Source organism: Helianthus annuus, chromosome 13, assembly GCF_002127325.2.
Source record: "Helianthus annuus cultivar XRQ/B chromosome 13, HanXRQr2.0-SUNRISE, whole genome shotgun sequence".
Taxonomy (NCBI): Eukaryota; Viridiplantae; Streptophyta; class Magnoliopsida; order Asterales; family Asteraceae; genus Helianthus; species Helianthus annuus.
In genome coordinates, this window is record NC_035445.2 from 168,806,251 (window position 1) to 168,818,657 (window position 12,407).

General features: G+C 37.5%; 1 protein-coding gene and 2 long non-coding RNA genes across 3 annotated transcripts; 2 read left to right on the forward strand and 1 right to left on the reverse strand.

Annotated features, from left to right (window-relative positions):
- The first annotated feature begins 246 nt into the window (after positions 1 to 246).
- On the forward strand, positions 247 to 4,314 carry LOC110902253 (putative disease resistance RPP13-like protein 1). The gene has a single exon (XM_022148959.1). It carries the CDS (start codon positions 247 to 249, stop codon positions 4,312 to 4,314), a length of 4,068 nt encoding a protein of 1,355 aa, XP_022004651.1.
- Positions 4,315 to 5,575: 1,261 nt separating this feature from the next.
- LOC110900196 lies at positions 5,576 to 7,081 on the forward strand. The gene is made up of 4 exons (XR_004876598.1): positions 5,576 to 5,799; positions 6,081 to 6,551; positions 6,627 to 6,861; positions 6,954 to 7,081. It is a non-coding gene; the product is annotated as an uncharacterized LOC110900196 (long non-coding RNA).
- A 1,091-nt stretch (positions 7,082 to 8,172) lies between these two features.
- LOC110903531 lies at positions 8,173 to 8,621 on the reverse strand. The gene is made up of 3 exons (XR_004876599.1): positions 8,515 to 8,621; positions 8,382 to 8,429; positions 8,173 to 8,298 (listed from the first exon to the last, which is right to left on the reverse strand). It is a non-coding gene; the product is annotated as an uncharacterized LOC110903531 (long non-coding RNA).
- Between the last annotated feature and the right edge of the window lie 3,786 nt (positions 8,622 to 12,407).

The following is a 12,407-nucleotide window of genomic DNA, read 5'->3' on the forward strand; positions in this document are numbered from 1 at the left end:
AAAAGCAAATTCTTTGCTTATTTTTGACGATAAAGTCTGCCAGCCAGAACATGCACAAGAATATTTAAGAAAAAAAGTTTGCCATAATAATCACACGAATAGAATAACTTGCTACTATCCAACAAGTTATTCTCTAAGGATACGGTTTATTTTTGTACTATAAACATGTGTTACAACTGTTAGTTCAATGCACTCCTCATTGATCATTTACATCCATAGTTCCAGTTTTTGTAATTGCAATAAACAATGGCTGAAACTATTGCTACTGAACTCGTCAAAGTCCTTTTCCAGAAGCTGTCTGATGAAGCCTTCAAGCGAATTGCTCGCGCTCAGGGATTTCACAACGAGCTGAAGGAGTTGAAGAGCACACTGTCCAGGATCCAAGATCTGCTTAATGATGCTTCCCAGAAGGAGGTGACTCATAAATCTGTCAAATCATGGTTGAATGCTCTCCAACATCTGGCTTACGATATCAATGACGTACTCGACGATTTGGCTACCGAAGACATGCATCGTGAGCTGACCCTGGAATCAAGAGCAAACATCTGCAGCAAGGTAAGAAAGCTCATCCCATCATGCTGCACAAATTTCTCACTAACTCATAGGCTGTCTCCCAGGTTAGATAGTATTAACAGAGAGTTAGAAAAGCTAGAAAAACGAAAAACGGATCTAGGTTTGCTTAAGATAGATGAAAAGCCAAGAAATACTAGTAGAAGAAGCGAAACCTCTTTGCCAGAACGCGATGTTGTCGGAAGAGAAGTTGAGAAAGAGCAATTGCTTAAAAAGTTGTTGGGGGATGATGATGGGTCATCTCAGGATAACTTTAGCGTCTTACCTATAGTTGGTATGGGTGGGGTTGGAAAAACCACTCTCGCTAGACTTTTGTACAATGATACAAAGGTGCAGGATCACTTTGAACCCAAGGCATGGGTTTGTGTTTCAGATGATTTTGATATTTTTAAGATAAGCAATACCATCTTTCAGTCTGTGACTACTACCAAAAACGAGAAATTTGAAGATTTAGATAAGCTTCAAATAGCTATTGCAGAGCAATTTAAGGGCAAACGATTTCTACTAGTAGTTGATGATGTGTGGAGTGAAAACTATGGGGATTGGGAAAACCTAGTGCGCCCATTTCTATCATGTGCTCCTGGAAGTAGGATAATCATGACAACTCGTAAGGAGCAATTGCTCAAACAAATAGGTTTTCATAATGTAGACCGTCTCAAGAGTTTGTCGAGTGAAGATGCATTGTGTTTATTTGCAGTACATGCATTGGGGGTAGATAACTTCGACTCACACACGACACTTAAACCGCAAGGTGAAGGTATTGTGAAAAAGTGTGGTTGTTTGCCTTTGGCTTTAAAGGCAATTGGAAGGCTTTTAAGGACGAAAACAGATAGAGAAGACTGGGATGAGGTGTTGAATAGCGAGATATGGGATGTAGAAATTGGTAATGCCACTGAAAGTGGTAAAGATGTGGAAAATAGTGATAAGATTGTTCCGGCACTTAGGATAAGCTACCATGAACTTTCTGCAGATTTGAAGCAGTTGTTTGCATACTGTTCCTTGTTCCCCAAAGACTTTTTGTTTGACAAGGAGGAGTTGGTATCGTTGTGGATGGCAGAAGGGTTTTTGAACCCATCCAAGTCACCAGAACGCTTGGGCCGTGAATATTTTGAAATTTTATTATCAAGGTCATTTTTCCAACATGCACCGAATGATGAATCATTGTTTATCATGCATGATCTGATGAATGACTTGGCCACTTTTGTTGCCGGGGAATTTTTTCTAAGGTTTGACAATCATATGGAGACAAATCCAGAAGCTTTGGTAAAGTATCGCCATATGTCATTTACTCGCGAGGAGTATGTAGGTTACCAAAAGTTTGAGGCATTCAAAGGAGCCAAAAGCTTGAGAACATTTTTAGCAGTATCTCCCGGTGTGGATAAAGGTTGGGGCTATTGTTACTTATCTTCTAAGATTTTGGATGACTTACTTCCAGAGTTAACATTGTTAAGGGTCCTTTCTTTGAGTCGTTTTCAGATAAGTGAGGTACCGGAGTTCATTGGTACTTTGAAACACTTGCGGTATCTTAACTTATCTCGAACAAATATAGAAGAGTTACCAGAGAATGTTGGAAACCTTTATAATCTACAGACATTGATCGTTTCTGAGTGTTGGGGGTTAACAAACCTGCCTAAAAGCTTCTTAAATCTTAAAAGGTTACGATATTTGGACATAAGACATACTCCGTTGGAGAAGCTGCCATTGGGGATTGGTGAGTTGGAAAGCCTACAGACTCTCTCCAAGATCATCATTGAAGGAGATGATGGCTTTGCAATAAATGAGCTCAAGGGATTAACAAATCTCCATGGGAAAGTTTCCATTGAGGGATTGCACAAAGTGCAAAGCGCAAAGCATGCACGGGAGGCGAACTTATCTCTGAAAAAGATTACTGGATTAGAGCTGCAATGGGTTGATGTGTTTGATGGCTCACGAACGGATACACTTGAAGAGGAAGTTCTCAATGAGCTGAAACCTAATAGTGATACGTTGAAAACGCTTTCAATGGTGTCATACGGGGGAACACAAATTTCAAATTGGGTTGGTGATCGCTCCTTTCATGAGTTGGTTAATGTGTCAATACGTGGTTGTAAAAAATGCACATCTCTACCCCCATTTGGGTTGCTCCCATCACTTAAGAGGTTGCATATTCAAGGCATGGATGAGGTTAAACTCATAGGTCTGGAGTTAACCGGAAATGATGTTAACGCCTTCCGTTCACTTGAAGTGCTAACATTTGAAGATATGTCTGGATGGGAGGGGTGGTCAACTAAAAATGAGGGTTCAGCAGCAGTGTTTCCATGCCTTAAAGAGCTTTATGTAAAGAATTGTCCACAATTGATTAATGTCTCACTTCAAGCACTGCCTTCACTCAAGGTTCTTGAAATTAAGAGATGTGGTGATGATGTGTTGAGAAGTCTGGTTCAGGTAGCTTCCTCAGTCACTGAGTTGAGAATAACTGATATCTTAGGGCTTACATATAAGGTGTGGAGAGGAGTTATAGGGTATCTTAGGGAAGTTGAAGATTTAAGTATTGAAGAATGTAATGAAATAGAATACTTGTGGGAATCAGAAACAGAGGCAAGTAAGCTTCTTGTGAGATTAAAGGAATTGAGTTTACGGGGATGTTCAGGTTTGGTAAGTTTAGAAGAGAAAGAGGAGGATGACAATTTTGGGAGCAGCACCCTGTTATCTCTTAGAAGTTTGTCTGTAAATTCTTGTAGTAGCATAAAGCGTTTATGCTGTCCAAATAGCATTGAGAGTTTGGATATTCGTTATTGTTCAGTTATTACAGATGTCTACCTCCCAAAAGAAGGAGGGAATAAGCTCAAATCAGTTAGAATATGGGGTTGTTATAAACTTGAGGGAAAAATCAACAACACAAGCATGCCAATGCTTGAAACCCTAAATATTTATAAATGGGAAAATCTAAGATCAATCAGTGAATTGAGTAACTCCACTCACCTCACCAGCGTGGATATAATGCGATGCCCACATATCGTGTCACTTCCAGAGCTTCAGCTATCAAACCTCACCCGTTTGTCAATTTCTGAATGTGAAAGTCTGGTGTCATTACCTGAGCTATCGAATCTCACCAGTTTGTCAGTTAGTGATTGTAAAAGTCTGGAGTCATTACCTGAGCTATCAAACCTCACCCATTTTGAAATTTCTGAATGTGAAAGTCTGGTGTCATTACCTGAGCTATCAAACCTCACCTTTTTGTCAATTAGTAATTGCGAACGTCTAGTGTCATTACCTGAGCTAAAGAATCTCGCCTTGTTAAAAGATCTGAAAATCAGAAGGTGTCCAGGTATTGATGTTTCCATTCATGGTGGGCGTTGGCCTCCCAAATTGTGCTCACTTACACTAGAAGGGTTGAAGAAGCCCATATCAGAGTGTGGGGATCTGAATTTTCCAACTTCCCTTGTTGACCTGACGTTAGAGGATGAACCCAATGTGAGGAACTTTAGTCAATTGCTCCACCTTTTCCCTTCTTCTCTTACATCTCTGGACATAACTGGATTTGAAAAACTGGAATCACTATCAACGGGACTCCAACACCTCACATCTCTTCAACATCTGTACATTGGGTATTGCCCAAAGGTGAACGATCTACCAGAGACGCTGTTACCTTCACTTTTGAGTTTGAGTATATATGGTGATTGCCCAAAATTGAAAGAAAGGTGTGAAGGAAGAGGCTCCCACTACTGGCCCCGAATCTCTCATATCCCCTACATCCACATATAAGAGACTGATAGAGGTAGTTGTTAATTAAATACCCTCTGATTTCCATAAGATAAACTGGTATTCTGAGTCTTGTGCGTGTTTGTTTTTTGTTTTGGACTAGGAATTTGTTGCTCAGTACCTAAAATTAAATTTTAATGATAACAATAATTTATACGTTGAAATCACTGTTCATGTGTTTAAATTAATATCTTAACATGTTTAATATCTCTCAAAGGGTTAAGTGGATGTTTACACAACTGAATATCTATATTTTTTTTACAACATTTTGATTGAAATCATGTCTTACTGTGATGTTTTCTTTTCTTAATTCAATTTTTTTTCAATTAGACATGCAGTTATTATTTATATCACCTTGACTTTCGGTTTGATGAATTCAATAATCTGTTCGAATCAGAGAGGGCTAAATGGATATGTTATTCTCTTCATAGCCAATTTCTTTATCCTTTTTGCAATTTCTTGAATTGAGTTTCTTCAATGATTCATTTTTTGTAATTCCATTAAAAAGTTGACCTTTCAATTTCAGTCCATTTGATTGTAAAACACATAAATCCCAAGCATCTTTCTCATTATCTTAGATCTCAAGTTTCAATTTAGTGGGACAATCGGATCGAGTATCTTATATATACAACTCTGTTTTGCAGCGACCTATAACCATGACATTAATGTAAAGGATATTCTGGGTGATGGAACATTCACAGTTCAGAGAAAAGTCTCAACCTATGAACGGGAGATTTTGGCAGTGTAATCTTGAGGAAAATGGTGTAAATCTCAGGCATATAATGACTGGATCAGCAAATAATAATCAAACTGTCAACGGCATAAGCGTAAGTTCTTTTCAGTCTACAACATAACAACCTTGTTTTGATTATTCGTATTCATGATATAACAGAGGATTAATTAATGATTTTTCAAAATACTATTTTAAGTATACAAATAACATATTTGAAGTATTAATTTATAAGTGTACAAATAACACATTTTAAGTATAATTTTTCAAAATACTATTTAATCCATTTGAGATAACCACATGAACCCTTGTATTGTATAAATGAGTTAAAATTGTCGCATCCACAAAATATGAACTACAGTTTGACTCTTGATGTCAAACAAAATATATATCGATTTACAAATTGGTTCCACGTCATCTTTAATGGAAAAAACTTGTTTTTTTTAACATTCTTGTTATATTTAATTTGAAAAGCAACGGGATTGACCACTAATGTCAAAGAGTGTTGTTTGACCCTTGAATTTTTAAATTTGCAGTTCAAGAAAGAAGAAAATCTATCAAGCTTCTTGAGTTTTTTAACATTCTTGTTACATTACTGAGATTCAAGATAAGGCTGCAATAGAAATCGAAAAAACAACAAAAATGAGAAACAATGTCACAAATGTTGTAGAATTTGCAAACGGCGTGAGTGAAGAAAGCCTAGAAAAGATGCAGAATCTTCATGCAGATTTCAACAGAACTATCATGCAGTTCCAGTGGTATGCTATCTCAGATATTTAGCAATTTCTCATAACTTACAAGAGAGTCAGAGGCTCATATCGTAACAGGTTGGGCCTACCGAAAGTTCTTTTTTGTCTAAAAGTTATAAATTAATTATTATTAGTAATTAGCGTCTCAACAGAAGAAGTAATATTTCAATGATAAGCCGATTTTTTTACGAAAACAATTTCAAGGGGTTTTAATTTTTTTTATTACACTTTTGGTAACTTTACATCTTATAATACAAATGTGGCAAGCTTCATATGCTGTTGTTTACTAGGATGAAACTTTTAGGTGGAAACAATACCATCAGACGCCAGATTTATATGCTTTGCGGGGTGATGATGTATCTATTGGATATGATGTGAAGAAAGGAGATTACCATACCTTATCAGCCATATGCAATAGGCAGGGTCAAGTTTGATGCACTCGAACCAGAAAGATGGTTTCATCACATTGTTGCTTTCATCCACAAAGCTTCTTTAAGTTTACAGCTTTGCAGGATAGTAAAAATACAACCCATATTGATCATTCCTTTTTCGTTCAGATCATGTAACTGAACCATTGATTTGTAAAATTTTATGTGGTCTGGTTTAACAGTCAACACCTTCAAGTTATGTCATATGACCAAACCAAAAGTTTTAACATGATTTACTATTTTGATGAAGAAACACAAGAGGGACAGAGAATTTGTTTGGCTCAAGAATTTGCGTATGTGCTGCAGATGAAGGAAGATCTTTGCTTCTATTTAGTTAAGTTATTTCATTTTCAAGGTGAATGATAACAAAAGTGCAAATGCTTAATCTTCACATTGATGGTGAAACAGAGTTGATCCATGATCTAGCATACTCGTATTTGGTGCAATTAGACACACGGAAGTGGATTGGAAAATGGTTCAGGCTAAAAAAGGATTAACTTTCAGTACGTTTGAAGTTATATGGGGGATAAGTATTGGACATAAACGTCTCAACGAGCCACACGCATGGACAAATGCTATAGGCGGGTTTTCCCAAATCTCGGCACCCAATTTCGTCATCTAGAGCTCCAATTTTGAAGCCAAGGTTTTCCCCAATTTTAGCAATTTCAATTAATTTCGTCTGCTTGTAAAAAACGGCTGGATTTTTTAACTAGATACTTATTTGTTGTTTTCTAGGCTTTTAATTTCAAGGAACCCTTTGAGCGGTTACAAGTTGCGTCTGATGGCACTTGGCATTCATGGGCTAAGTTACGCACCTCCGATAGGAACTTATAACCAATAAAGAATTAATGGAACTTGCCTTTGATGTCAAATTACCATCTGATGAAGATTAAAAAGAACTTACCACTTAAGCAAGTTACCTGTAGTGAAGATTGATGAAGTCTCGCTAATGAAGAAGTGATACCACGTATTAATTAGCCTATCATTTGACGAAGACAATCTGTTGAGAGGATATCATACGTAATTGTCACTAGCTTGTCAATTCCGTACATCTCAACAAGATAACAAAAACATTAGTCTGCATTGAATTTATTATCACTTGATCCCATAGCTTATCATGTCAAGCAGTTGTGTATGAATTCGGTGCTTGAACTTATGTGTGCAAACATCAGAGGAAATTTGCAAGCCACCCAACCTAACATATCTAGGAAATCGTCTGTAAAATTTATGACTAGTTTTACATGATGTATTGAAACATTTGATTTTGATTAATACCCTATGCTCAAAAGAATTGTTCTTCTACTCTTGTTTATTGCTATGTTCAATCGATTGACGATGAAACAGTGATACTTGACATATTGATTAATTAATATTTCGTTACAAACTAACTAATAATCAATCTAGGTTATTAGCTAAGTGTTAGCTTGATTGTGATCCGCACAAAGTCAATCTCCCAACAACATTGTGTCCTAGAAAGATGTAATTCACTTGGTACTAACTTGAAAGGTATCTATTCATGTTACAATATCTTATAAAGAATTGATAAATAAAGTACACATGACCTGTAAAGACAGGTATCGATTTTCCTTTCAAGATATCTTTTGTAAAGAAAAAATAAGCCATATCACCCCACGGTCCATAAACCATAAAAACCTTAAAGCCGTTAAAGCCAACCTGTAAATATGATTATACGTATGCGCAATTTCCTCACTGGCTTTCTTCATTGGAGCGTAACAATTATTAAAATCCCACGTTTTTCCAACAAATGTTGACGAGCCCTTTTGAGGGTAGGATCGTAACAATCATTAAAATTATACAACCCTAAAACACCGTGGGCACTTCAAGACGATGCTGACATGGGTCCCACGATGCCGGCGGCATCAGTGACTAAAACAGAGTACCGTGTTTTTTATCAGATCTTGGCCCGTCTTTTTTTCAACCAGGTCCGCACACAGAGCTCCCAGTTGAAGTAATAACTATAAACAATGGCTGAAGATGTTGCAAATGATGAAATGAACTCGTCAAATCCACGTTTCTCCATTTTTCCTCACAATGAACAGCCATCTTGAGCTTTCAAAATCTGGGTGCTCACCGACATGTAAATAACACACTTTTTTTAACTAATAATAAGTTCAAGTTGTACCGTTTTTTTCAAGAACATACAAATTAGAAGATAATCTTTCTTCCCTAAGAACTGCTCTTTCACTTGTTCTTCACATCTGCAAATAACAAAAACTTCAATTGATCTAACAAACCACAAAAGAACAACATATACAGTACAATAAAAACCCAATACCTTTACCAGTAACCATGGTTTTCTTATTAGGGACTCTTTTAATGTCAATCTTGATGTCTGTGAGTTTTAGCCTTTAGATTTTAAATGGCCCCTCCAAGTGCCTGCCGATAAAAAGAAAGGGGACACAGAAAGAAAACATCTATTCTAAAATATTCACAAAAGATAGCCATATAAGTCATAAATTCCACCATGTAAACAACTGCAATTACGGCACAATGCACACATATAAGAAGTCATTAGAACATGTATAACAACAGGACCAATCATTTTTCTTGAAGTGCAAAAAAGCAAGCTACATATACAGCAAAGTCAACACCTAATCCGGAGGATCTAAATAAGGCGTCAAGCGAGCATGTACTTATTTTATATGTGTATAGCAAACTCTATAGAACTAGGTCCTTTTCATGATATTGTTATTACTTATCAACAACTTATATAACTACCAAGTAGAAATAGAAAATGAAAGATACAATACTGCTATACGTATAAACTCCATATTCAAAAAAAAAAAGAAAGATAAACAGATAATGAAATAAAGAAGAGACTTCAATTTACCATCTTTTGCATTGCCTAAGAGTTTTATTCCTCAAACAGATGCAATGATTCCCCAACTGTATATAACACCAATCAATTCGTAAACAAACCAATAACATTACAAACAATTCATATTTGTTCCTTCAATATATCACCATAACAAGAAAGCAAGAAGGTTCCTTCCATCACCTAACGATTCACAAGAAATAAAGATCTGAATGTGGGTTAATTTACCAACAATAGTTGAAAATAGGAACGTATCTCCAAGATTTCTTACATACCCTTCAAGAATATCACTTCAGAATGACTAATCTCAACGAGAATCATTAAACAAGTGACTAAAAAAGACAGATACAAGAGCCCTTTAAAACACTTACTCACTGAGACATTTCATCAAACACTTACCGGACGTGAAAGTGCCGATGGGTTCTTCCTAGCCAAAGAAGCTACATCAATCAGCGCAGCAGGAAGGACTAAGTCTGGGCGTTTGGCACTGATGAGTACACAAACAAACAATCGATCAATCGAGAATGCAGTTTACCGTCAGGAAGATTTGGCGTCTGTCTGATCGAAGAATATTCCAATCAATCAATCATGGTGGTTTCACACACACAGCACGACGTTGAAAGTTGAAGCTTGAAACCGAGATCGACTGAACAAGAGGAGAGGAATAAAACGTGTTTATCGTTTAATAAAACTTTGAGTAAAATGCACGGATAGTCCCTGTGGTTTGCCAAAGTAACAGGTTTAGTCCGTAAGTTTTGGAAATTACATTAGTGCTCTATGTGGTTTGCTCGGTTGTTACTCAGATAGTCCTAATAGTGGATGTCCGTTAGTTTGAGCTGTTAAACTCATGTGAAATAACTATAATGCCCCTTAGTGTTAAAAAAATAACAACAAAAACATTAAAACTAAAAGAAATATGATTACTATTTGAGAATATGAGTGGGACCCATTATTTTTGTCTAAAAAAAATAAGCCCCACCCAGCCCAACCCACACCCATTGTCCCCCTCTACTCCGGTGATGTTTTCTCCATCGCCGGTATCACCTCCGACGCCATCCTCACCTATTTCATTCCATAATGCCACCCATCTCCACCATTGACGCCACCCATCTGCAACCATTAAGAACACCCACCTGTAGAAAGAGAAAGAGATATATCTAGATAGAGAAGGAGATCTACAAAGAGAAACCACCGAGACCTATCGCCATCGTTTCTGTAGCCACCGATAACACTGCCCTTGCCATCGTTCCCTTACCCATAGCTTTTTGCCATCCTGAAGAGCAAACATTAACTCAGACAAGCAAGACAAATTCAACAACTTCACATCACCCTTAAAATCTATAGTCTCCTTGAATAAATGTGACAATAACACCACCCTTCTCGGCAAATATGTACAAACTTTTTTAAACTCTCCAGAGAATCCAGCACTGGATGTCCGATCAATGTACCTGACAACCTGGAGGAGTAATTGAATAGAACCGATACCGTCCATCGTATAACATTCCTGTTAGTAATCGACCTTCAACCATAACCACCACCATCCACTTATCTCTTGAAACCATAATTTTTAGTAAATCCTCCAAGTTTTTTTTTTTCGAGAAACCCATCAAAAGCACGCATCAAAACAGATCAACAAGCTGAAATTAGGGATTTGGTTGGTGGATGTGTGTGAAGTTGCTCGTAAATGGTGGCTGTCGACGGTGCGAAACGGTGAGGAAGAAGACCGGTGATGGTGGGTGGGTGGGTTTGAGATCTGAGGGAGGGGGGGGGGGGGGAAGGAAGGTAGGGTTAGGTCTCACATATTTATTTTTTTTATTTCTTTTAATGTTTATATATTATTTTTTTAAAATAACTGGTAGTTTAGTCATTTCATAGCAACTTAACTAGAAAACTTAACGGACATCTTGATGTCGAAATGGTCCTGTAGGTCCCGATACGAATCGTCGGACTAAGATGATTTCTTGTTTCGGGTGCCGTAACGAGTGCGGAATCCTCGTTGCGACACAAACCGAGCGAGAGAGTAAAATACAATACAAAGAATCAACGATTAAAGCTCAAACGTATTGATTAGTAGAGTTTGTTTACAAAGATGATACAAGATAATTCTATCCACTCTACAGGTGTGCTCTCTGATCTTCTTACTGTGTTACAAGTCCCTTCTATAACACAAACAACAGTAACCCTATGAAAAAGTACTGGCCCAATAAGCTGGCCCACCAAAGACCTTAACCAACGAAGAATGTTGGTTCTTCGTGAACCTAGCGAACAATATGCACGAAGAATGGGTTCTTTGCAGGCCCATGTTATTCGTAAGTTTCATGTAGGAGCATAGTTCTTCGTGGCTTATGTACTGCATGGTTCTTTATCAATTTTAGTTACATGCACATGGTGAGATAAATTAATCACATGACGAGTTTTTTACTGAAGTAGTGCTGATATAAGAAATGAAATCAAAACTAATGTTGCTTGCCAAAATATTTCACCATTGATGCTATAGCCATTCAAAATGGCGAATTTTTATGGAATTGTAGGCTGTGCATAACTTTTCATCAAGATGGCAGGCTTTTGCAGGGAATTGCAGGACCAATCATTGGGCGAGGAAGTAACAGCCATTACCAATGGCGAATTTCTGCACATATGCCATTAAAAATGGCGAAAAGTCAATGTCTGCACAAATTGCCATTGGAAATGGCGATACATTTAATATCTCTGCACCCTCTCCATTATAAATGGCGAAAACTTTAATTATGTGTAAAGAAGATGGTACTTGAAATACTTGTTGCATGATTCCCTGTATCATGAATCATTGTCTTATGTTGGAATTTCCCCTCACTACTTCCCATTTGCAAACTAAATAAGTGACTGTGCATAGTTTATAGTTATAACGTGAGGTATGGTGGGGCGGGGGTTTGCGGCATGGGTTGACACGTGAACTTCGAGCCCTCGCTGGTGAGTGACGTGTTGGGTTGGTATTGCGGGGCGTGGCGTGGCTAGCCCGCGTGGGTTGGCCAGTTTTATTAAAATTTAAAAAAAACGCCTAAAATTAAAAAAATAAACACAAAATTTAAAAAAAAAGCCTAAAAATATTATTAAAATTTCCTAAAAATTACAAAATTCTACAAAAAAAAAGGATTACAAAATTAAAAAAAAAGCCTAAAGCGTTGGGTAGATTTCGAAAAGGGCGAGCTTGTCAATTGGCTTCCGCTCCTTACCCCGGAACTCGATGTTGGCCACCGCCACCCGGTCTTCATGACTTATATCACCGCCCGGGACGTTGTCGTAGTAGGCTTTAAAACGATCGAGCTTCGGTCGTAGCTCGCGCCACTTGTGTTGGCACGCATTTAAATTGTGCC

What these genes read in the sequence shown, in the direction of transcription:
- LOC110902253 (XM_022148959.1), top strand. Translation starts at nt 247, where the DNA reads ATGGCTGAAACTATTGCTACTGAACTCGTCAAAGTCCTTTTCCAGAAG.